This window comes from Nematostella vectensis, chromosome 9 (genome assembly GCF_932526225.1).
Source record: "Nematostella vectensis chromosome 9, jaNemVect1.1, whole genome shotgun sequence".
NCBI classification, from domain to species: domain Eukaryota; kingdom Metazoa; phylum Cnidaria; class Anthozoa; order Actiniaria; family Edwardsiidae; genus Nematostella; species Nematostella vectensis.
The window spans coordinates 9,659,983-9,685,690 of record NC_064042.1 but is presented as its reverse complement, the minus strand read 5'-3'; the positions used below and the strand labels follow the sequence as shown (position 1 = coordinate 9,685,690).

General features: G+C 42.9%; 2 protein-coding genes across 6 annotated transcripts; both read left to right on the top strand.

Annotated features, from left to right (window-relative positions):
- The first annotated feature begins 1,093 nt into the window (after positions 1-1,093).
- On the top strand, positions 1,094-25,055 carry LOC5498939 (dedicator of cytokinesis protein 9-like). 3 transcript variants are annotated; one of them, XM_048732548.1, is made up of 5 exons: positions 1,094-2,044; positions 21,509-21,622; positions 22,733-22,833; positions 23,074-23,212; positions 23,814-25,055. In XM_048732548.1, the coding sequence occupies exons 2-5, from the start codon at positions 21,524-21,526 to the stop codon at positions 23,829-23,831; spliced, it is 357 nt and encodes a 118-aa protein (XP_048588505.1). In that variant the 5' UTR covers positions 1,094-2,044; positions 21,509-21,523; the 3' UTR covers positions 23,832-25,055. The 3 variants fall into 3 exon arrangements, with proteins under 3 accessions (XP_048588505.1, XP_048588504.1, XP_048588503.1); XM_048732547.1 differs by lacking the exon at positions 1,094-2,044 and adding an exon at positions 2,300-2,533; XM_048732546.1 differs by lacking the exon at positions 1,094-2,044 and adding an exon at positions 17,819-18,033.
- On the top strand, positions 18,040-21,531 carry LOC125572251 (WAG22 antigen-like). 3 transcript variants are annotated; one of them, XR_007313701.1, is made up of 2 exons: positions 18,040-20,632; positions 21,013-21,531. XR_007313701.1 is itself a non-coding variant. In XM_048732545.1 (2 exons), the coding sequence occupies exon 1, from the start codon at positions 18,940-18,942 to the stop codon at positions 20,200-20,202; it is 1,263 nt and encodes a 420-aa protein (XP_048588502.1). In that variant the 5' UTR covers positions 18,040-18,939; the 3' UTR covers positions 20,203-20,229; positions 21,434-21,531. The 3 variants fall into 3 exon arrangements, 1 of the variants encoding a protein (XP_048588502.1); XR_007313702.1 differs by lacking the exon at positions 21,013-21,531 and adding an exon at positions 20,633-20,675 and having other exon boundaries at positions 18,040-20,557; XM_048732545.1 differs by having other exon boundaries at positions 18,040-20,229; positions 21,434-21,531.
- Positions 25,056-25,708: the final 653 nt, after the last annotated feature.

Here is a 25,708-nt window from a genome sequence, read left to right as displayed (position 1 = left end):
TCGGGCGCTGTCCATCAGTAGGATCAGGCACTGGTGCTGACTGCGACCGTGCTGGACTTGGCCAGGCTTGAACTGTGCAGTACTGAGGATGAGGCTGTGCTGAGACTGCGCCGGACTGCAACTGCGACCGTGCTGGACTTGGGCCGGCTTTAACTGTGCAGTACTGAGGATGAGGCTGTGCTGAGACTGCGCCGGACCGTGCTGGACTTGGCAAGGCTTTAACTGTGCAGTACTGAGGATGAGGCTGTGCTGAGACTGCGCCGGACCGTGCTGGACTTGGGCCAGGCTTGAACTGTGCAGTACTGAGAATGAGCCTGTGCTGAGACTTCGACCGTGCTGGACTTGGGCCAGGCTTTAACTGTGCAGTACTGAGAATGAGCCTGTGCTGAGACTGCGACCGTGCTGGACTTGGCCAGGCTTGAACTGTGCAGTACTGAGGATGAGGCTGTACTGAGACTGCGCCGGGCTGCAACTGCGACCGTGCTGGACATGAGGAGCTTTGAGAGGGAAAAGAATAATTCGCGGGGGGTGACTAAACGTGTTAGTTGGTGTCAATCATTAGGAGTAAAGGCGTTAGGTATAATATGTTAGCATATTTGTGGTGCCTAATTGTATTACTTAAGATAGGATTCGTGTTTCTCCCAAAAACAGAACAGGCCTTCACGGTCTCGAAGTCTGTAAATAGAGGCTTGTTGGGAGCTTGATGAACAGTTTCTTCGTCATAAAAAAAGAGGTTTATTTTACCACAACAGCCCACCTAACCTATCATGGCTGAGAGTTTCTCTAGGAACTTCTAGTTCTTAAAGACAATTTTTTGTGACTCGTCAATGAAATTGGGAGCGAGATAGTGTAGTGTAAGCTCAATATAATAAAGTATAATATTAAATAAAGTTTCGGGGTTAGAAAGGGGCTAGAAAGCAATCTAAACAACTTGACCAGCAGAGGTTTTTATCCGGATTCAAATTTACTTGGCGCCCGGTGCGCGATTTCAACGCGAGAAAAACCACTGTACTCTTGTCGCCATAGTAAAGCTGTAGCAGAACTCCCGGGAAAAATGGTCTCCTAACGTGCTCGTTTGCTGGAGTTGCTGTTGGCCGCGCTTTTTATTGCACGTCAATGGCACGTCAATGTTATTTGTCCATCATCGGCTCGTTTTAGGTCTCCTCGGTGCTTTGCAACGAACGCCTGGTAGTTTTCGTAAGGAAGCGCTCCCGTGTGTGTTTGGAGGGGATAGAAACCCAGAGAATCAGTGGAAATTGGCTAGGTGTTCGACAAGCAAATTTGAGCAAACTCGCCGAACCCCTTGCCGGTATCCTCTGATTCTCGGAGTTTCTATTTTCGCTCGAAACACTCGGGAACGCTTGCTACGCAGGCTACTAGTACGATTACGGATTGGTTTAGTTCCTTTGCTGTTCAATATTGTATTTTTCACACTTCGTCTTACTATGCAACGATTAATACATTCCTTGCGGTTAATACTGTACTTGGGCGCCAAATTCGTATTCGGAGACCATGCATTGCTGCGCTCGACCAGAAGAGGCAGAAGCGAGGGAGGGATGATGATGGCGGACCCGTGTGCTGCTCACGAAGTGACCGGGCCATCTCTTCCCCCCCAAAAGCGATGGTACGTGGCCAACAAAGACGTATGTGGTTGCCGGTCAATTGACTTCGCCAGAAACGAATTATTCTAAATTTTTCCCGACGAGATTCGCAGCATCGAGACCGATCAGATACAATCTACGGAGTCGGAGCTCGTCAACAAACAGCCGAAAACATACGTCACAACCATGTTTGGTCTCTGCGCCTGGTTGTTGCGGCAAAGAGATTTATCTAAAGTTGATTTTTTATCAACAAAGAAGTTTGAAGAAGTAATTTCTGCTATAAATGCGGTGGATAGCAAAAGAGTCGATTTTGGCGGGACAAATAAGCAAGATGGCGCCAAAAACAAAACTGGCGGGAAAGACGGACATCAAATGCTCTTCTCTACTCGCAGGAAGCCATCCAGCCCTAATTCTTCAACATTATCATTTTGTTCTACTCCAAAGTCAGTCAGCCCTAATTCTTCAATATTATCATTTTGTTCTACTCCAAAGTCAGTCAGCCCTAATTCTTCAATATTATCATCCTGTTCTACTCCAAAGTCAGTCAGCCCTAATTCTTCAACATTATCATTTTGTTCTACTCCAAAGTCAGTCAGCCCTAATTCTTCAATATTATCATCCTGTTCTACTCCAAAGTCAGTCAGCCCTAATTCTTCAATATTATCATTCTGTTCTACTCCAAATATCACCTGGATACTAGTTTATCTGTGGTATTGTCTTAGAGCTAAGATTGCTTGTGTAATAGTCCTCTAACTTTAACTGATGATATCACTTGGATACTAGTTTATCTGTGGTATTGTCTTAGAGCTAAAATTGCTTGTATAATAGTCCTCTAAATTTAGCTGATGATATCACTTGGATACTAGTTTATTGGACACGGTTTTGGTCTTGGGAGAGTGGAGAGCGAGGTGGAGAGTTGTGGAGCCTTCAAGGTATTTCGCCAGACATCAAACCATTACAACATTCATTCTCATTTACTGACTATATAGAAGAGTTGGAGAATAGCAATATTAGTTTATTTTAAGGCAGAAATTCGCGTATTGAAAATTGAAATTTTTTGGATTTCTTGAATGCAGCGTTGCATCATTGAAGTCGCATGAGTATCACAAATATCACAGGCGAAGGGTCATAAGGTAATACAAGAGGGTTTTCTTTTGCCATAAGGTTTCTCCTGTAGCCTTTCTTGACTAAACTGGTTGCACTTCGTGAGTCTTTCCCGCCATTTCTATATTTTTACTGTTGTGACTCTGTCACACTGTTTTGTCCGCCGTTTTGTCCTACGACAAAAACTGACTTCCCACGTTGTCTCCTGTTTTTCCGGCTTAGTTTTCTTGTGTTTGAAACTGTACTTTGTGTTTTCACCATAAGCTTAAGTGATATTTTGGATAATTCTTCACTTACAAACAATAATTTATTCAGCTCCGAAATCAGTCGCCTGTAAATTCTGCGAAGGATTTGCATATTTTTCTGAGCCCTGATTGCGATGCGCTGTTGTTGTGTCAGTCTCACGGTAGGCCAGTCACAGTTGGGTTGATGACAAAGAGTTAGTGATTGCGGTCGGATTGCGTTGTTGTGTAATACTGCTTGGAGTTTTTCTACCAGTGGGTTCTAAGTGCATTGTTGACTGAGCGCGTTGGTTCAGTTTACGGGCGACTCGAGTCCAACTTGTTTTTGCCACCCTGCATTTTCATTGTAGTCTTTTAACTATTTTATTCTACTTAATTTTACCTTGATTATTGATTATTAATAATTAATTGATCTAGTTAAATAAAAGAAAGGGAAACTAATCAAATAATTATATACAATCAAACAATTATTTAACCGTAATAACCGGAAAATAACCTACAATACTATTTCTGTAATTCTTTTAAAAAAAAATATATATATATAATAATTATATCTGGCATAATGGCAGGCCACCTCATGGCCCCCTTGATAGTACTCCTTTTTGCTCTACATCTCCAGAATTTCTTATTACGGTGGCAGAGCCCACTAATTGAGTCTAAGGCCGGACCCTTCATTTCACCAGCACTTTTTGAAATGAGCCTGGACAAAGTTAAAATTTTCATGAACAATATTCATCCCAATCGTAGAAAATTGATCGCTCCAAGAAGTAACCCAAGCTCACTCGCCTTTCGCCTACTCATTCTTAGTGGGGACATCCCTCTCAATCCCGGTCCCACCTACCGGTATCCCTGTGGAGCATGCTCAAAACCAGTTAAATGCAACCAGAAGGGTATTCAGTGCGACTACTGCGATGCATGGTATCACACAAAATGCTGCTCAATAAGCAATGAAAGTTACAATACACTTGCTAACAGTTCTTGTTCTTGGATCTGCTGTGCCTGTGATGTGGCCAATTTCTCAAAGTCATCAAGTGGTCCTGACATTCCTGATGACAATTATTATTTATCTTTATCAACATTAGTACAATCATCCGGCTCAGAATCGCCCTAGTCACTAACATCCTCCCCCAGACAAAGATCTCCTGCATCAAATAAAATGAAAGACCCCCACAAATTGAGAGTGTTAACACTGAATGCTTGTAGCTTAAAGGGTAAAGATAAACGCCTTGAATTTCAAAGCCTGATTGACAACTACAAACCTGATATTGTTAATGTAAATGAGACCCACATTAATGACACTGTCTTTTCGGCTGAAATTCTGGAGAAAGGTTACACCATTTTTCGTAAGGATAGAAACGAATTTGGTGGAGGGGTGTTGTCTGCTTTCTCCAACCATCTTGTGGTGACTCACGAGGAGCAAATGGATGGTAATTATGAAGGCATCTGGTCAAAGATAAATATTGCAGGAAGCAAATCACTTTTTGTTGGCTCAGTCTATAGGACCCCAGACTCAAATGTTGACCCCCTTGTAGCTCTCGATGGTGCATTATGCAAGCTGGTTAAAAATCCAATTCCAAACATCCTCATTACCGGTGACCTGAACCTGCCTAGTATATCATGGGAAGATGATAACTACGCTGTAAGACCTAATCCTACTTATGGGCTTGAAGTAAACCACAAGTTTTTGGACATTGTGAACGACCACTCACTGACTCAACATGTTATGGAGCCAACTAGAGGGGAGAACACCCTCGATCTTGTTCTCACCACTTGCCCAGAGATGGTATTAGACCTAGTGGTTGAGCCCGGCATGAGTGATCATGATCTGGTGCTATTTGATCTAAACTTGAAGCCCTCCTTCAACAAGAAAAAGCCTCTTAAAGTCTTTGTATTTAAGAAAGGTAATATGGGTGCAGTGAAAACTGACCTTAAAAAACATCTTGATAATTACTTCAACAATGAGGCCTATCATAAATTGATCAATGAAAACTATGATTTCTTTAAAACCACAATCACTGAGATCATGAAAAAACATATCCCACAAAAAAACATCAGTGGTAGATGGAACTTGCCATGGATCACTAGTTCCATTAAAAGGTTAATCCGAAAAAAGCAACGTCTATATAACCATGCCAAACACTGTAACAACCATGCTGCCTGGAAAAAAATTAAAGACTTGCGTAAACTCGTAAAGAAAAAACTCGCTAAGGCACACAGCGAGTATGTGTCCCAGCTCTTAACAGTCCCAGAGGGTAGTGAAACAGCGAACCATAGCATAACCAAACGGTTCTAGACGTACATCAAGTCCAAAAAGACCCATGATGTTGGTGTTGCTCCCCTACGCGATGATAAGGGTGAATTAGTCAGTGACAGTCTTGGTAAGGCACGTGCTCTGAGTTCACAGTTCCAGTCCGTTTTTACTCATGAAAATAATAGTTCTATACCTACACTTGGACCAAGTCCTTATCCGACTATACCGTCTACTTTAATATCTATAGACGGTGTTATCAAACTACTTCAAAATGTTAACCCGAAGAAAGCTAATGGCCCTGATTTAATCCCCTGTAAAATTTTACAAGAAGCTGCCCATGAAATCGCCCCAGCTCTGACGTTTTTGTTCACACAATCTTTAGAGACCGGTACTCTCCCGAATGACTGGCTCAGTGCAAATGTGACCCCAGTGTTCAAAAAGGGAAATAAGAATATCCCTTCCAACTACCGTCCTATTTCACTGACTGCTGTACCTTGTAAAATACTTGAGCACATTATTTTCCATGACATAATGAATCATCTTGATACCCATAATATCCTCGTCAAGTTCCAACATGGTTTTCGCAGGTACTTTTCCTGTGAAACGCAATTAATAACCACCCTAGAGGATGTGGGGAAAGCTCTAGATCTCGGCAGACAAACTGATCTGATCATCATGGATTTTAGTAAAGCCTTTGATATTGTTCCCCACCAGCGGCTTATTTCCAAGCTCGATTTTTATGGAATTCGGGGTCTCCTAAAGACCTGGCTTACAACCTGGTTAACACATAGGGAACAATCCGTTCTTGTTGATGGAGTCTCATCTGCCCCTATAAGTGTGTCATCTGGTGTGCCCCAGGGGACCGTTCTCGGCCCACTGATGTTTTTACTCTACATAAATGACATCGGCAATGATTGTAAATCTTCTACCATAAGATTGTTTGCTGATGATACTCTTTTATACAGTGTCATCGAGGCGACTTCTGATGCACATCAGCTCCAGTCTGATCTTACCTCCATCGAGAAATGGGCAGAGAAATGGCTCATGTCCTTTAACCCAACAAAATGTTTTGTCATGAGAGTCACGAGAAATAGGGAACCTATAGTATTTAACTACACATTGATGAACCACATCCTTAAACCAGTTGAACACCATCCATACCTAGGCGTCGAGCTCTCGAACACACTTGACTGGAGCTGGCATATAAACAACAAAGTGTCCAAAGCCAACCAGACCTTAGGTTTTCTTAGGCGCAACCTAAGCAACTGCCCAGAGAACATTAGGGAAGCTGCTTATAAATCGCTCGTTCTTCCACACTTAGAGTATGCCAGCTCTGCCTGGGATCCATGGTTGAAGAAACACGTCAAACAGATTGAGAAGGTTCAAAGGAGGGCGGGTCGTTTTGTTAAAAATTGCTGGGATAGGACTCCTGGCACAGTCACAAACATCCTAAACGATTTGGAGTGGCCCCCTCTCTCTAAAAGGCGCCAGGATGCCAGGCTTACATTATTTTACAAGGCTGTTAACAAAAAATCAGCACTTGAGATACCAGACAATATTGATAGACGCACCCGCCAATTACGCAGCTCTCATCCAGATAAACTTATTGAGTTATGTCCAAGAACAGAAGCTTATAAGAACTCGTTTTTCTGTAGGACAATAAAAGAATGGAACAAGCTGCCCGCCTTACCCTGGATTCCACTAGTGCAGATATTTTTAGAGAACAAATAGAATTAAATTAAATCAATAAAATTATATTAATACCAATAATGCTGTTTAAACGATTTTTATCTTTTTACTTTATTTAATCTTTTTTTTTATTCTGCCTTATTATTATTTTTATTCTGCCTTATTATTATTTGTATTATTATTTATTTTTTATTTTTTATTATTATTATTATTTCTATTATTATTTTATTTTATGCTTTTTATTTTTTATTTTTATTTATTTATTTATTTATTTATTTTTATTTTTTAATTAATTAATTTATTTATTTTTTTAATTTATTTTAGTTAATTAATTATGTAGATGTAGATGTTATCTGTGGTATTGTCTTAGAGCTAAAATTGCTTGTATAATAGTCCTCTAATTTTAGCTGATGATATCATTTGGATACTAGTTTATCTGTGGTATTGTCTTAGCACTAAGATTGCTTGTATAATAGTCCTCTAATTTTAGCTGATGATATCACTTGGATACTGGTTTATCTGTGGTATTGTCTCCGTAGAGCTAAGATTGCTAGTATAATAGTCCTCTAATTTTCTTTAGCTGATTAGATCACTTCGATAGTAGTTTATCTGTGGTATTGTCTTAGAGCTAAGATTGCTTGTATAATAGTCCTCTAATTTTAGCTGATGATATCACTTGAATACTGGTTTATCTGTGGTATTGTCTTAGAGCTAAGATTGTTTGTATAATAGTCCTCTAATTTTAGCTGATGATATCGTTTGGATACTAGTTTATCTGTGGTATTGTCTTAGCGCTAAGATTGCTTGTATAATAGTTCTCTAATTTTAGCTGATGATTTCACTTGGATACTAGTTTATCTGTGGTATTGTCTTAGAGCTAAGATTGCTAGTATAATAGTCCTCTAATTTTAGCTGATAATATCACCTGGATACTAGTTTATCTGTGGTATTGTCTAGGAGCTAAGATTGCTTGTATAATAGTCCTCTAACTTTAGCTGATTATATCACTTGGATACTAGTTTATCTGTGGTATTGTCTTAGAGCTAAGATTGCTTGAATAATAGTCCTCAAATTTTAGCTGATGATTTCACTTGGATACTAGTTTATCTGTGGTATTGTCTTAGAGCTAAGATTGTTTGTATAATAGTCCTCTAATTTTAGCTGATAATATCACCTGGATACTAGTTTATCTGTAGTATTGTCTTAGAGCTAAGATTGCTTGTATAATAGTCCTCTAATTTTAGCTGATGATATCACTTGGATACTAGTTTATCTGTGGTATTGTCTTAGAGCTAAGATTGTTTGTATAATAGTCCTCTAATTTTAGCTGATAATATCACCGGGTACTAGTTTATCTGTAGTATTGTCTTAGAGCTAAAATTGCTTGTATAATAGTCCTCTAATTTTAGCTGATGATATCATTTGGATACTAGTTTATCTGTGGTATTGTCTTAGCGCTAAGATTGCTTGTATAATAGTCCTCTAATTTTAGCTGATGATATCACTTGGATACTGGTTTATCTGTGGTATTGTCTTAGAGCTAAGATTGCTTGTGTAATAGTCCTCTAACTTTAGCTGATGATATCTCTTGGATACTAGTTTATCTGTGGTATTGTCTTGGAGCTAAGATTGCTTGTATAATAGTCCTCTAATTTTAGCTGATGATATCACTTGGATACTAGTTTATCTGTGGTATTGTCTTAGCGCTAAGATTGATTGTATAATAGTCCTCTAATTTTAGCTGATGATATCACTTGGATACTGGTTTATCTGTGGTATTGTCTCCGTAGAGCTAAGATTGCTAGTATAAAAGTCCTCTAATTTTAGCTGATGATATCACTTGGATACTAGTTTATCTGTGGTATTGTCTTAGAGCTAAGATTGTTTGTATAATAGTCCTCGAATTTTAGCTGATAATATCACCTGGATACTAGTTAATCCGTAAAATGAAGATCAATGAGACCATTGTTTTTTGTAAACATTTATTTATTAACATTAAAAAGAATACAGAAAAAGAATTGTTAGCTGGAATACAAACAGTTTAATTGAAAAATACTTTGTTAACAAAAAAAGTTTCGCTATGTCAGTATCCTCATACAAGTCTGTCCACCAGATTATCTCAATTTCGCGGGAAATCCGCCCTTTGGGGGTGTGCACGACAATGGAGCTGCGGCACGTGGGTCTGGCCGACTTGGTTTTCCCTGCCCGATTTCGCGCTAGTTCTAGTTTCTGGAGTGATTCGAGCGATTCGTCTTCTTCGACAACTGCGTTTCCTCGCCAGCTAACGTCTTTTTTAAACTTGTATCCAGCATTTTCTATAAGTCTACGAAATCGCTCGATCTCAAACAACTTGTAAGAAATCCGCATAGCAACATCCCGTAAAACTGGTGGACGAAAATGATGCATCCTTTTCACACTGTCGGGCCGTGGGCTCCCAAGTTCGCTGATTAAATTCAATATGAAGGCCTTTGGTACTAAATTGAATTCAATCTGGTCCTGGATGGAGAAGCTGGCAATTTCAACCCGGTGATTATCGACTTCGGGAGCGTCGTCAACGCAAGCCTGGCTAAATGCCGCGTGCCACGGGCCCACCACTTGAGTCAGACTCATACATCGCCCCCGAAGTTGTAAACGGAAAGGGCAAGCCTTCCCTAAGTAGTGATATTTTTTTTCCTTTTGTAAAATGGCTATCTTTGTTGCGGCACGTTGTAATCTATCTAATGTAATCTATCCGTGATTCCGGCGATACAGCTAGCGACAAAGCAGTCGAGTGAGATGCGCCCTAAATTATAAAGCCTGAAATATCCGTTTTCCGGATTATAGAGTCGGCTAACGAAACGGCAATAAATAAGTTTTGATTACTAGATACAACACGCCTATTTACAGAAACGTTTGCTTTACTCGGTTGATATCAATTGCATTCTTTTAGTGTTTTGTTCATAAATAACGTTTTGTAAATACTGTTTTAAAGTTATAGAGTATTAAAATGATTTCATCCTATTGTTGCTGTTATTATCAGTTTAACATTTACTTGCCTTGGGTGTAGTTATTTATGCTTCGCTACTGAAAACTGTTTGACTAGATATTGATAGAAATATAAACAAGGACCCATTAGCGGTAACATTACATCCTGTGAGATGTCAAGCGCATAAAGCCAGGCCGCCCAAAGGTGTTGCGGATTAAAACACCATCTCGAGTGTAAGGGTGGTTTGAACTCACCCTTACGTCACTTTATTTCCCTATCAAAGCTCCTCATGTGGGCCAGGCTTGAACTGTGCAGGACTGAGGATGAGGCTGTGCTGAGACTGCGCCGGGCTGCAACTGCGACCGTGCTGGACTTGAGCCAGGCTTGAACTGTGCAGTACTGAGAATGAGGCTGTGCTGAGACTGCGACCGTGCTGGACTTGGCCAGGCTTGAACTGTGCAGTACTGAGGATGAGGCTGTGCTGAGAATGAGGCTGTGCTAAGACTGCGACCGGGCTGGACTTGGGCCAGGCTTGAACTGTGTAGTACTGAGAATGAGGCTGTACTGAGAATGAGGCTGTGCTAAGACTGCGACCGGGCTGGACTTCACAGCAGACTTCTTCGATGAAGCTTCCGCTCGTTATAAATTTTTGTAACGAGCGTCTTCCTCCAGCCGGGGCAGTCCCAGCGCTCCCACATCTGGCGGGATCTTCCGTACGATTTCCATTTTTTTTTCAATCTCAAGCTCAGAAGGATGCTTATTGCTTTGGATTATTGCCACAAAGATTATCTTGATCATGTTTTGCTCCGTGGAGGAGAAGGTGTACCTCACCGCGCGTTGTTTTCCGACACTGTGATATTTATGGTGCCCACAGGTACAAGGGCACACGTAGTCGTCGGCGTCCGAGGGTACGGGGCGGGAAGGAGTCTCAGCCACGGGTGGTGCCTCAGTCTTAGTGGCAGTCTCAGCCTCTGGAGTCTCGGGAGATCTTATCCGCTTGCTGATGGCAGCACTGGCGGATGCTGCCATCCTAGCACGGTCAGAGCAGATGTAATAGTTATGCTGCGTCGCCACCCGGTGTTTTGCCAGCATGGCGAGCTCTTCCATGGATCGGCCGTCTTCCCCAGACTCGTGAAATGTGGTGGCCCACATCTTACGTATGGCGGTTGGGGTTAACGTCTGGCCTTCGCGGAGCCTAACGCCCGAGATCTTTTAAAAGGAGCCCATGCAATTGTGCACATTTGCGCTCGCCACTCCTTTCCCTGAGGTAGTTGAGAAAACGAGAAGAGGGTCTGCCAAGCCGGCTATTAGCAGAAGGGGGCGGACTACCAATGTACGCATAGACCCTGTCCCGAGTCTCACGATCTAGGTGTACAGTAAGGGGGCCGTGCGCAACTGCAGTCTTGTGGTCCGTCACTGTGAACAGCTTTAACCCGTGTTTGTCTATCTTGGGGTTGTCGTATTGCTTCTGGAACCCCTCAACGGTTAAGCCCGAGATTAGAGAAGCCCGCGCCGTGCAGAAGGTGGCCAGGCATACGATGAGATAATTTCTGCAGTCGATTACCTCCTGCGTAGTCACGGGGCTTTTGGGAAGGCCTTCTTGATATTCCTTAAAGGCCAGGTCTAAGCGGGCGCCACACTTCTTTGCAGTCGCAGAATGTAACACCTGCTTGACCTGACCCAAGGTTAGGACGTTCTCCCTGTCTTGCATGTAGCGCTGCCCACGCTCCCATTTTTGGGACTTCGCCAGACATGTCTTCCAGGCAGGGAGGACGGCCTGGAGGCGCTTGAGGGCCAGCCGCTCAGCCCTTGAAGGGCGCACCTCGGCGCTATTAGGAACATACCCAACGAAGCGCTGTAGGGAGTCGACGTACCCCCGAAGCGTTGTTGCCTTAAGATGGTTGGGGCCCTTCGCGCGTCTGGGGGGGAAGAAGCGGTCCCAGACTCTATCGATATCTCCAAAGGCGTCCAGGAGATAGCTGGCTGATGGCGTTGTAGCTTCGGCGATGGACCGAACCTTAGCAGCTATCTCCCGGGCCATGGTTTCTTTTAGGTCTCCGCCATGGGGGCGCTGGAGGAAAAGCGCGAACTCATCTACTACCAGAAGTAACTGCTGCTGGTCTTCAGCATCGATTGACTGATGAGTTAAAAAAGAATGGTGAGGAGAGAAACGTTAACAGATGTAGTGGTCATAAGGGCGACACTAACCTCATCGTCCGAGGACGAGACCGGCTGTTTAGTGACGTCAAAGTCATCGTCACTCGTGGAGTTCTGGTCGGACTCCACGAGCGCGGGACGTTTGGTGTGTCTAGCCTGTCTATGAGCAATGCTGGGTTCTTCCTCTTCCTCTGAAGACAGGTACTTTGTATTTGCCCCGGTGGGGCCAGCGACCTGCTTTGTTGGCACAAGGCCAGGGGAAGACGTGGAGGCGAGTACATGTGCCCGGGACGGGCCAGTGACATCGTTCGGCACAAGGCCGGGAGAAGAAGCGGTAGCGGAAACGGAGGGCGTCTCAGTTTTCCCTTTTGTTCTGAGAAAGAAAGGTAAAAGAGATATCAGATTCCGCCACAAGGTTGAAGTCGGACGAAATGGGCTCCAAATTACCTCATCAGCTCGGCGAACAGAAGGAGCTCCTTCAGTCTAGGGGATGCCCGATCGATGTCATGTACGTTTTTGGGGTGCCGGCTCAAATTCGTATTAGGTACATGGCAGATCGGGCATACGACCGTCCGCCCGTGTTTTGGTGGCTCTCTCTCCGCTAATGCTCTCTCCCGGGTCGCCACGCGGCACTCTTCCCTCTTCTTTGCCAAGCCTTCGCCCTTAAGGTCATGTATGGATCGCAGGTGCCGGAGTATCTTTGTTTCGTATTTCTGGCAGACGCAACACCAGCTGCGGGGTGCGCTGGATTTCTTTGGCTGCCACTACAAGAGAAAAATAGAGTGTAAATAAATCAACCGCTCTATATTAGCCTGGCACACGTGAGGCCATCAGCACTATGGCATTTAAATTTGTACCTTTTGCTCGTCTTCTTCTTCTTCTTCCTTTACATCGTCCTTCTCATCCTGCTCGTCCACCTCAAGGGCGCCAGGGGTATAACACTGGGCAGAGACATATTACTTGGTAAATTCAGAGGTCGAGCAATGGGGTTAGGTGCTCAGGCAATTGCCAAACGTCTTACCTGGCTGGTCGCTCCCTGGATTGGTGCATTGGTGATGGTCAGGACGGGGTCAGTCTAAACACAAAAAGACAACAGATTTAATTCAAAGTCCTGCAATCTATTACGTGCTAGTGCATGTTTCCTCGAGCAAGTTTCGTGCGTCCTACCTGGCAAGCTGTGTTGCAGCTTTCTAGGCCGGTCGGAAAGGGGTCAGTCTAAACACAGAAAGACAACAGATTTAATTCAGAGTCCTGAAATCTATTACGTGCTCGTGCATGTTTCCTCGAGCAAGTTTCGTGCGTCCTACCTGGCAAGATGTGTTGCAGCTTTCTAGGCCGGTCGGAAAGGGGTCAGTCTAAACACAGAAAGACAACAGATTTAATTCAGAGTCCTGAAATTTATTACGTGCTCGTGCATGTTTCCTCGAGCAAGTTTCGTGCGTCCTACCTGGCAGGCAGCCTCCTCCGAAGCCACAGTGTGGATGACGAGTTGGATGGGATCAGTCTAGACACAGAAACACAACGCAATCGGTTAAATAAAGATAAATTGATTTACGGTTTTGTAGTGTCAAGTGACTTACATGGATCCCAAGGCTCTGTTTTGCATTTGCCTGCCGGCGACGAAGACGACGCAGAGCGTCGGTAGGGGGCGCGATCAGCGCTAGCGGCTGCTTGGCGCTTGAACTTTTCAGCCTCATTCTTTTCAGTTCGTCAAAAATGACCGGGTGGGTCATGGGCAAGTTCCTGCCCGTTCTTTTTTTATACATCAATTCAAGCCCCCTCAGGGCAATCCCCACACTTGTCTCGTCCTGCTCGTCAAGCATACGTTGCTCATCGTTGAGCAGGAACGAGAAGTGGGTATATGCCCTGAGTACATCCATCTTCCATTTCTCGTCAGAACTGGCGCTCCACCCATCCTTTTCGGAGTGTCCATGAGCGAAGTCATCAATATTGTCCATTCTCTTAAAAGAAATATTCATTTTTTTGTGCATGACAGTTGGGAACAGAATTTGTAACACAAAGCAACTTTCAAAGTGAATAACAATATTCTAAATGACACGGTACTATGACGGACTAATACAGTCCTTATTGTCCACGAATACGTAGTATAAAGAAGTAAGTTTCAAACGTTTACTCTCGATCAAAAGGCACCACAATCAATACCAAAGGCCATCATTCTCTCTCAAATTCAAGGTGTACTTAAACATTAGCCAGCTAAGGAGTCGCTCTCCGTCGCCACAAATGCCGACCGCTACTGTCGAAACAGAAACGGCCAATATCTCTTTCTTTCACCTGTCTACATCTGCATTATAGCCTGCACGCAGACTAGCCCTATCCCCGAACGGAAAAAAGAGACAGAGGTACACCTGAACGAGCAAGTCTGAAACTCCATGATAAAGAATATGTCACTCCTCGATCAATAACAAATGCTTGCAACTGGTTCACTGAAAGCTATACTACAACAATAAGAAACGTAATCAAAGACAGGCATTGGAATCGAACACGAGTTTTATGAGGTGTATTTTTTTTCAGAATTAGTACTACATTGAAAAGAAAGATACGAAGGGTGATAATTGTTTTAAAATCTTAGATCTGATTTAAACATAATATATATTGTTTCTAATAGAAATGCTTCTTGAGATTATAAGAAAAGAAGTCCCGCTTTGCAGATAGCAGTGCGGAACATTACCATTTTTGGTTATATTTGATAAACAATCTGATTAACCAATCAGAGATGAGTATTACTATGCCCAGTCTCACGCGGACACGCCTCAACTCAGAGTGGGAAAACAAAATGGCGGTTCCGTTGAATCGGGAAAATCATGTTGAACGCCGCTTTTTAACTCTCTGCTAGCAGTGATTTCTTCTTATCTGTTTAAGCAGGGATTTCACCGACTCAGTGCGTCATATATACCCTATTTGTGTTGTTTCTCATCGGCAACAGACCTCATTTGCAGGGTTATTTTTACGACTTCACCGAATCGTACTGTAATGAACGCGGAAGGGTAAGCCACTGCTAGCAGGCTATAACGTTGATCACCAATTATCTAGTTGTACGTTTCATCAAGTCATACAAATGCACAAAATTACCCTGGATTTATCTTGCTTTCGCACTCGGAATGAAGACACTCCAAGAAAAATTTTAGCTGGGATATTGAAACTAAAATGAATCTTATACAGAATGGCCGCGAGTCCCTGTTTATTGTATGCAATTTAAAGACACTACATGAAAGTACTGTTTAAATGTTTATATTTGATCCTGGAATAAATAGATTTGCTATGATCAGTAAATCTCAGGGATGGCAGTCATTTTTCATTGCTGCATTACTTTGCTATTACTCGTTGTAAAAAAAAGTCCTTACCACAAATGCTCACATTATGGCTTTTTTTATAAATGGATTCTAGAGGGGCACTTGTTTGAGGGGCTATGTAATGTGCTTATTCAATGAGGGGTGTATGTATACCTCAGTGTCAGAACCATCCCCAAAGGACTTCATTGTATCCAGCTCTGTTTTCATCATGATTCATTTTATTAAAAAAAGGAAGTTTTGTGACACAAATCGTGCTTAATACACAGGTTCTAACACCAAGTTAGAGCCATTGAGGGTGTATTTCATTGTGTGTGCAGACAAATGGAAAAAGGCATAAAGTGTAAACTATGGTGAGGAAAAGGCATGGTAAGGGCAAAGGGGTGGTGACTAAGGGTATGTCTAATTGGGGGTGCTGACACAGGTTGTGAAGATGAAGTAAACTTGTACCATGTTTGATTACTATGCTTGGAGATAATAGGAGAATGGGAGTATAGTCATACCCTGGGTACCAGAGGCTCCAAGCTTCACTAGAGCAGATATCATATGGAAAATATCTATTCATATTTGGTGATACTTCAGGCTTATTTTTTTTCTCGCCAGCCTCTATTATATTCGCAAAGAGTCTTTTTTTTATAAAAATAGAATTAAATTAATTTGATTTGATAGGCAAGTCTGAGTGTTGAAGCTCCCCTTTAAAACTATAGTGATATTAAGAATTTATATGTTTGGGGTATATAGGTTTGAGTAATTGTTTGGGAGATAAGTTTCTATACTTGGTATATTTTATGTATAGAACTCAGGTTTGAGTATTTTTTTTTTTTTTTTGGGGGGGGGGGGGCTAATTTGACAAAAAATCCTTATCGCAAATGGTTATTTTAGCATATTATGCCCTTCTTTTTACCCCTCTTGTACCAGGTTTGATTACTAGGCCTCGGAGATTCTAGGAGTATGATTGTGCAGTCATAGATATCATACTGTATGGAAAATAAATATTTATATTTGGTGATACTTCAGGAGCATTTTTTATCTCAGTGCCTATTGCACAGAGTTTGTTTGTTGTCTTTTTTATAAAAATGGAATAAAATTGATTTTATTAAATAAGCAAATCTGAGAGTTGAAGCTCCCTTATAGCAAGATTTTGTATGCTTGGGCTATAGAATTTAGGTTTGGTTATTTATTTGGGAGGTAAGTTTCTATGCTTGGTATATTTTACGTATAGAACTCGGGTTTGGGTATTTTTTAGGATGCGTAGGGGGGGCTAATTAATCAAAAAGTTCTTATTGCAAATGCTTATTTTAACATATTATGCCCCTCTAGCATTAGATTTTAGAGGGGCAATGGTTTGAGTGGCTATGTAATGCGCTTACTCAATGAGGGCTATTTTATGGTGTGTGCAGACAAATAGGAAAAGGCATAGAGTGTAAAATTAAAGGTTGAGAAATGCATGGTAAGGGGAGTGAGGTTATGATGACTGAGGGCATGTCACATGTGGTGTGCTCACACAAGGTGCGAAGACAAGGAAGTAAAATTGTACCGGGTTTGATGACTAGGGCCTTGGAGGTGAGGAGGATAAAGTTTTTTTTATAAAAGGGAATAAAAATAAATTAAATTTGATAAGCACATTTTTCCTTTTAAAACTTTTTTTACGGGACTGGCAAGTTTCAAGCTTTTGTATGTTTTACGAATAGAACTCAGATTTGGGTTACTTTTTTGGGGGGAAGGGGGGGGGGGGCTATCTATTCTTGGTGGAGTTTTGGGTATAGAGTTCAGATGCAGGTATATTCTTAGGGGTGGCGCGGTTCCATTCTTTTGGGGGCATAAAATGTTCGTATCTGTCGGAACCAACAGTCATGTTTACAGCTAGAGTGCCCCCCCCCATGTTGTTGTGGTGGTCGCAGACATTTAGCTAAAGGGTGATAAGAAGCGAACCCCCGAGAGACAAGGGTAGGGTAAAATGCTTTTCGGCTAAATGTTGACACAAATTTTCATACCTATTCTTCGGCGATTTTTCCCTGTTGTATAGACGTTGGGCCTTGACTCGCACTATCGTCCTCACAATTCAACCTCCGCTCTTCTCAACTTTCACCATACCCTGTGGGCACTCGTTTCGGCTTGTGGTGAAAATTGTTTTAGTATGCCATGATCCTCATTTATCCTAGTTTAGTCCTGTCAAGGTCCTAAGCCGTAGAATTTGGTCCATCATACTCATATTTCTCTTTTTCTAAACGTAGACATTACGAAGAGAGTTCGATTTTACGGCAGTCTCCAATAAAAGCGCTCAATTTGAAAAGGTTTCCCAAACGATATTTTACTTTCGAGCACAGGAACTCATCAATCAAATATCAAAGTTGGTATAGAGCAGGATATTTTGCTGTTTTGGTCGATTTTTGCGATGCGACGTCTCGCTAACAAAACAAATTCAAGTTTCAAACTCCGCGCGGCCATTTTGAATATTTGCATAATAAGTAGGTAAATCGATATAACCAAAAATAATAATGTACGGCACTGGATATAAGACCGTAAAATGAAAATGCACCGGGCGTTCTTTGCTTTAGTGGCCGAGAGGGGCTTGGGCCCAAGACGCAAAACCATAACGGTCGAACGAACGCCATTATCGTAACCTCTAAACGCATAGCCGTTTACTCCCGTCCTTTCTACGCGAAATTCACCTATTTTAAGGACTTGATGAGCAGAACATGGATTGCAGTGAAAGGTTAGTATGCAATGGGCTTTATAATGTAATAGGATCAATAATAAATGTCTTGATAAATAATTATTTTCAATATTCTGATTAAAGTAAAACCCTGCAAATGAAGAACCTAGTTATCTTTTTTATGCTAACCTACTAGGGTTAACTGTTTATGTTTTCATTTGACGCAATTGTGAAAGTCATATATTCTTGGACTGCTTCTATTGTTATCAGCTAAAGAACCACATACATATAGTTTAGCATAAGTGAGAAACTAGTTAAACAGATTTTCAAGCCTAATATTCTGTACAACATATGTTTACGATAGACATTGGTTAGTACTTGCTCATTGAAATTAATGAAAATAAATAGAAACAATGTATGTAAAATAATATGGTATAACCGGTGTTCACGGTAGTACTGTTTCTCTAATGTAACTGTTTATGTTTTCATTTGACGCAATTGTGAAAGTCATATATTCTTGAACTGCTTCTATTGTGATCAGCTAAGAATCACATACATAAAGTTTAGCATAAGTGAGAAACTAGTTAAACAGATTTTCAAGCCTAATATTCTGTACAAGATATGTTTATGATAGACATTGGTTAGGGCTTGCTCATTGAAATTAATGAAAATAAATAGAAACAATGTATGTAAACAAATATGGTATAACCGGTGTTCACGGTAGTACTGTTTCTCTAATGTAACTGTTTATGTTTTCATTTGACGCAATTGTGAAAGTCATATATTTTTTAACTGCTTCTATTGTGATCAGCTAAGAATCACATACATATAGTTTAGCATAAGTCAGAAACTAGTTAAACAGTTTTTTCAATTCTGTACAACATATGTTTACAATAGACATGCTTAATAATAACAGCAATGCTGATAAATTTGTTTTTAAAGAGGGCATTTCTTAAATTTTGAAAAATGCATACAACAATAATACAAATTAGTCATCAAAAATGGGTTTGTTTTGATTATATGATAGCACCGACCGCCGGTATAAAGGGGCCTGTGGCACCAGTGTCACCCTTAGGGCCAGTGGGATCGGTGGGGCCAGCAGGGCCTGTGGCGCCAGTGTCACCCTTTAGGGCCAGTGGGATCGGTGGGGCCAGTGGGGCCTGTGGCGCCAATTTCACCCTTAGGGCCAGTGGGACCTGTGGGGCCAGTGGCGCCAGTGTCACCCTTAGGGCCAGTGGGATCGGTGGGGCCAGTGGGGCCTGTGGCGCCAATTTCACCCTTAGGGCCAGTGGGATCGGTGGGGCCAGTGGGGCCTGTGGCGCCAATTTCACCCTTAGGGCCAGTGGGACCTGTGGGGCCAGTGGCGCCAGTGTCACCCTTAGGGCCAGTGGGATCGGTGGGGCCAGTGGGGCCTGTGGCGCCAATTTCACCCTTAGGGCCAGTGGGACCTGTGGGGCCAGTGGCGCCAGTGTCACCCTTAGGGCCAGTGGGATCGGTGGGGCCAGTGGGGCCTGTGGCGCCAATTTCACCCTTAGGGCCAGTGGGACCGGTGGGGCCAGCAGGGCCTGTGGCGCCAGTGTCACCCTAAGGGACAGTGGGACCTGTGGGGCCAGTGGGGCCTGTGGCGCCAGTGTCACCCTTAGGGCCAGTGGGACCTGTGGGGCCAGTGGGGCCTGTGGCGCCAATTTCACCCTTAGGGCCAGTGGGACCTGTGGGGCCAGCAGGGCCTGTGGCGCCAGTGTCACCCTTAGGGACAGTGGGACCTGTGGGGCCAGTGGGGCCTGTGGCGCCAATTTCACCCTTAGGGCCAGTGGGACCTGTGGGGCCAGCAGGGCCTGTGGCGCCAGTGTCACCCTTAGGGACAGTGGGACCTGTGGGGCCAGTGGGGCCTGTGGCGCCAGTGTCACCCTTAGGGCCAGTGGGACCTGTGGGGCCAGTGGGGCCTGTGGCGCCAATTTCACCCTTAGGGCCAGTGGGACCTGTGGGGCCAGTGGCGCCAGTGTCACCCTTAGGGCCAGTGGGATCGGTGGGGCCAGTGGGGCCTGTGGCGCCAATTTCACCCTTAGGGCCAGTGGGACCTGTGGGGCCAGTGGCGCCAGTGTCACCCTTAGGGCCAGTGGGATCGGTGGGGCCTGTGTCGCCAGTGTCACCCTTAGGGCCAGTGGGACCTGGTGGCTGCGCCAGCCCCACCTCTTATTGTACCAAACATTGAATAGCTCAATTGACTAAACCCGCTATTCGTTGTCGGTTTCCCAGGTCGCGTATGATGGTATGCGTTACGTGGGTAAATATTCAATTGACTAAGCACGCTATTCGTTGTCGGTGTCCCAGGTCACCTATGATGGTATGCGTTACATAGGTAAATATTAAATTGACTAAGCACGCTATTCGTTTTCGGTGTCTCAGGTCGCGTATGATGGTATGCGTTACGTGGGTAAATATTCAATTGACTAAACCCGCTATTTTTTGTCGGTGTCTCAGTTCGCATATGATGGTATGCGTTATTTGGGTAAATATTCAATTGACTAAGCACGCTATTCGTTGTAGGTGACTCAGGTCGCGTATGATGGTATGCGTTACGTGGGTAAATATTCAATTGACTAAGCACGCTATTCGTTGTCGGTGTCCCAGGTCGCCTATGATGGTATGCGTTACGTAGGTAAATATTTAATTGAATTGAAAAAGCACGCTATTCGTTTTTGGTGTCTCAGGTCGCGTATGATGGTATGCGTTAGGTGGGTAAATATTCAATGAACTAAACCCACTATTCGTTGTCGGTGTCCCAGATCGGCTATGATGGTATGCGTTACGTGGGTAAATATTCAATTACCTAAACCCGCTATTTGTTGTCGGTGTCTCAGGTCGCATATGATGGTATGCGTTACGTGGGTAAATATTCAATTGACTAAGCCCGCTATTCGTTGTAGGGGGCTCAGGTCGCGTATGATGGTATGCGTTCCGTGGGTAAATATTCAATTGACTAAGCACGCTATTCGTTGTCCGTGTCCCAGGTCGCCTATGATGGTATGCGTTACGTAGGTAAATATTTAATTGACTAAGCACGCTATTCGTTTTCGGTGTCTCAGGTCGCGTATGATTGTATGCGTTACGTGAGTAAATATTCAATTGACTAAACCCGCTATTCGTTGTCGTGTCTCAGGTCGCCTATGATGGTATGCGTTGTGTGGGTAAATATTCAATTGACTAAGCCCGCTATTCGTTGTCGGTGTCCCAGGTCGCCTATGATGGTATGCGTTACGTGGGTAAATATTCAATTGACTAAGCACTCTATTCGTTGTCGGTGTCCCAGGTCGCCTATGATGGTATGCGTTACGTGGGTAAATATTCAATTGACTAAACCCGCTATTTGTTGTCGGTGTCTCAGGTCGCGTATGATGGTATGCGTTATGTGGGTAAATATTCAATTGACTAAGCCCGCTATTCGTTGTCGGTGTCCCAGGTCGCGTATGATGGTATGCGTTACGTGGGTAAATATTCAATTGACTAAGCACGCTATTCGTTGTCGGTGTCTCAGGTCGCGTATGATGAGATGCAAAACAAGGTAAAGGAACTGGAGCAATTCACCACCCAGTCCCCACCCGACATGAAGAGGCTGCAACTCGTGCTGCAGGGCAGCGTCAGTATACAGGTAAATATGCGTGCGCATGGCCACGAGGAGACCCCGCTGAGTTGCCATAACTGATAAGGCTATGTTATGATGATAAAGTTGTCATACGGGCAATTTCTTGTTTGAGTGACTACTTTATTTAACAATTAGGCTAAGTTCAAACGTACTATTTTCCATGAGCCGTATTCAATGCAAATGCATGCAAATGGAGATCAAACAATTGACTTGATTTATTTGTATGCATTTGCATTTAGTACGGCTCATGGATAATACGACGTTTGAACTTCGACTTCGACTACGAGTTCCAGTTTTCTATGAGTCAATAGATAGTCAACGAGGCGCGTAGTGCGTAGCGCGTAATTGTTTTAGTATAAATCCACTCACGTACTACCTTCGAAAAAATTACGATTTAAATAATTCTCAGTAATAAAAAAAACGCTCTTGGCGCGAAAACGCTGGCTTTTTCGCTACTCACTATCTATGGTTCAATAGATAGTGAGTACGGGAACCAATCAAATTACGAGATTTGTGATAGTATGTGAGTGGATTTATACTAATATAGGATATGGGGTTGTTTCTGAGGGGGGTCGTACACCCCCGGGGATTAGATTACAATGCTTACCTGCTTATAAGAACCTAGATTTTAAGAACCTATTAGCCTAAAAATACCAATTTAGACCCCCATTAAAACCTATTTAGCCTAAAACTTGAAACAGGTTCTTATTAAAAAAAAGGAACCTTTAAGATCTCCCAGCAATGATGAAAATCCTGTTTCTCAACCTGTAAACTAAAACATGTATTCTATAAACAAATATGAAAAGAGTTTAAATATATTTAAAGAAGTCTTGACTACATATTGTATTGATTTCATCCCCTGGGTTATTTTAAAGGGGGAAAGTACTGTATGCGAAGCAATGTAGCTCTTTGATAAATGGGAATCTCTGATAAGGCTATGTTATAATTTTAATATTCTCTTTTAGAATTTCGTGTTTCAGTTTGTTTAATGACTAAGCTGTTAAAAATTGACTTGTATTGGGTTGTCTCTGAGTTATGGCGTACATCCCCTGGGTTAGAGTGTGCGAAGCAAAGTAGCTCTATGATAATATTGCGTGTATTTATGCCGGTTTGCAGGTTAACGCTGGGCCTCAAGCGTACGCCCAAGCCTTCCTGGACAAGACTGTGTGTCACAAGCATCCAGGCAAACACATCGAGCGGCTACAGAATGTGTACAGGTAGGTTAAGGCGGTGCCTTCTGGGGGGGGGGGAGGGACGGGCTTTCTGGTGGAGGGACACTTCGAGCAGCCGTATACTGGTGGGTAAAGTTGGTGCCTTCCGTAGAGGGTTGGGTTTTTTTTTTTAGCAGCTTGATTTTTCAAGTGAGGAAGTACAGCCTTTTCCAAAGTAAACGTTGTCGAAGCAAACAGCGAGGTACAAATTGTTTGAAATGTAACACGACGTTGCTTTTTCTCTAGGGAATTCCTGAAGTTCTGCGGTAAAGCGCTAGAGATCAATAACCAGTTGATTAAAGAAGACCAGCGTATGTACCAGGACGATATGAAGGAGAAATATGGACTGCTGAGAACAGAGCTAGCGAAGTACATGGACGAGGAGGTAAACATTAGAATATCAATTACTATAGCCACCTATTGACGCCACGAAGAGTAATATCGTGACAACCACTGTCGCGTCATCATATTTAAAATCGTCATTTTCGTCAGCACTATTAGCATTAGGACATTATCCAAGGTCCTAGGAGTCTGAAGCCAAGAAAATTTTGGGGATGGGGTCGGTTCTGAAGTCCAGGAAATTCTTGGAATGAGTCTTGGTCTGAAGTCAAGGAAGTTCTTGGAATGAGTCTTCGTCTGAAGTCCAGGAAGTTCTTGGAATTAGTCGGTCTGAAGTCCAGGAAATTCTTAGGATGTTGTTGGGTGTGATGTCCAGGAAATTCCTGGGATTGGGTTGGGTCTTAAGTCCAGGGAATTCTTGGGATGGGGTTGGGTCTGAAGTCCAGTCTGAAGTCCAGGAAATTCTTAGGATGGGGTTGGGTCTGATGTCCAGAATATTCCTGGGATGAGGTTGGGTCTTAAATCCAGGAAATTCGTGGGATGGTGTTGGGTCTGAGTGTTTTCTAGAATCTCACATTTTAACGAATGATATCGTGCCGTAGTAATAATACTAGTCACACGATGGTGGCAATTACTTTTAACACCAGTATGCTCAAGCAAGGTAACAGTACCACCTCTCTCGGCCTTACCATGAGATGATAGAACACGGGGACATGCGCAAGATGGTCAACACCGCTGATCGGTGACTTGATACTCGCTGGCGCCGCTGGTCTCTTCTATGTACCGCCCCACGTTAAACATGACACCGAGCCGTCAGAGAGCTCGTGACCGTCACCAATACCAGGAACGATCAATCGATCAAAGATTCCTTTTCCAGGCACTTGGTACATGACCTTTTCAGACCGAAAAAACGTTTTACCTGATTTTATTCCCTGTCACTGGTGAAAAAAGGCAACACCGCGTCTATTTAACACTAGTGTGTAGACTTTGAACGGTGGTCGTGACACAGTTTAAAGGGTATGCCCTTCACAGAAATATTGAGTTGTTGTTTTCGAGAGTAGAAGGTCTAAACAGTGCAATAAAGCATTCATTTTGAACGGCTGATATGACAAAGCTATTGAGCTATTCGATTGAGTTTGGTAAATGTTTTTTTTTATTCTTTTTAGTTTACTTGATCTGTCTTCCAATAATGAATTTAAACAACAACAAAGGCGTGAGTGACGACCCTATATACGGCTATACTATAGCCCATAGGCTGATTAGTATTGTGCGAAGTCGTTTTTTTATAAAACGATGCGCGTTTCAACTAAAGCAAAAGGAGCGTCTGGTTTTGAGAGCAAGATTCCTAGAGAGAAGGTCAATGTTCGTGTGAAGTGTTCACTTTCGACACACCATTTTAGATCAACGCACTTCAAAGTTTCAAAGCTATGATCCTTTATTCTATTTCGCTTCAAGTGTGAATAGAAAGCGCTGACACAGTACAGATTTGTTCGAGTCACATCACCGTTCAAACACTCTGGGCATTGATAGAAAATATCGCTGTATTTAGGTAAACAAATAGAAATAAATACCGTATGGGATAGGGTGGGTCCATATACGGTTCATTTCGTTAATGCCGAATTGAATAATTCAAATGCAACTGATTCTGCTATGTACGCGTCGTTGCGTTGGAAGTAAGCGCATTTGAAAGGGTAAATAATTGAATGGCAAATTTTGCGCCACAATTTTTAGAGGCAGACTCTAATGTTTTTCAATAGCAATATAGAAATGTTAATTAGGAATAAATGTTGTAATTGCAACTTTTTTTCTATTTTGTTAATATCAAAGGAAGTATTTTTTGTAAAGTTCATCATATCGAAATAAATGTAAAGAGTTGTTGTCTGCTAAAACTGAGTTCTCACAATACGCTCTCGCAGCCACAGGTAGCCCGAAGTCATTTGAACAAGGCTCGGTTTCCAGCCGTGGTTACGTCGCGCTCTCCTACACTGACTCCTGTTCGTGACGTCACATCGTAACTGAGATAATTATGCGTGATGTGCGGACCCTGGGATTTCCTGCCAAAAAGAGAGCTCTTTCACGGCAAGTTTTTGCTGGGGCCTTACAGTCTTCCTAACCGAACTTTTCTAACTATGAGTTGAACACTTTCGCGAACCCTCCGGCCGCCATTTTGAACTCTAAGCGTGGTAATTATGCTAATGTATTTACCGACGGACTTTCGAGCGGTAAGTTTCTGATTGGCTAATCCAGACAAAGTCTCGTACCCAGCGCCCAGCCTTGGAATAGGAGAGGATCGCGGGCGCATCGAAACCACCACGGCTGGAAACCGAGCCTAGTCTCAAGATGTTTGTATTTGTTGTGTAATGGATCAGGGCTATCCCAGATTTGCGGTCTAGCTGTGGTGGATTTGTATAATAAAAGTTAAATTCTCTTACGCAATCAGAGTGTTGTTTTCAGGGACTCTAGGAAAATATAACAAATAAGCGTTCGCATTTGGGTTTTTCCATAAAGGTTGCACCCGCGAATCAATGTTTCGTTACCCGCA

Excerpts from the sequence above, each read along its gene's own strand:
- LOC5498939 (XM_048732548.1), top strand. The coding sequence starts at position 21,524 with ATGCAAAACAAGGTAAAGGAACTGGAGCAATTCACCACCCAGTCCCCA. Across the intron at positions 21,623-22,732 it reads AGGGCAGCGTCAGTATACAG|GTTAACGCTGGGCCTCAAGC; the intron begins GTAAATATGCGT and ends GCCGGTTTGCAG. Across the intron at positions 22,834-23,073 it reads CGGCTACAGAATGTGTACAG|GGAATTCCTGAAGTTCTGCG; the intron begins GTAGGTTAAGGC and ends CTTTTTCTCTAG.
- LOC125572251 (XM_048732545.1), top strand. The coding sequence starts at position 18,940 with ATGCATACAACAATAATACAAATTAGTCATCAAAAATGGGTTTGTTTT.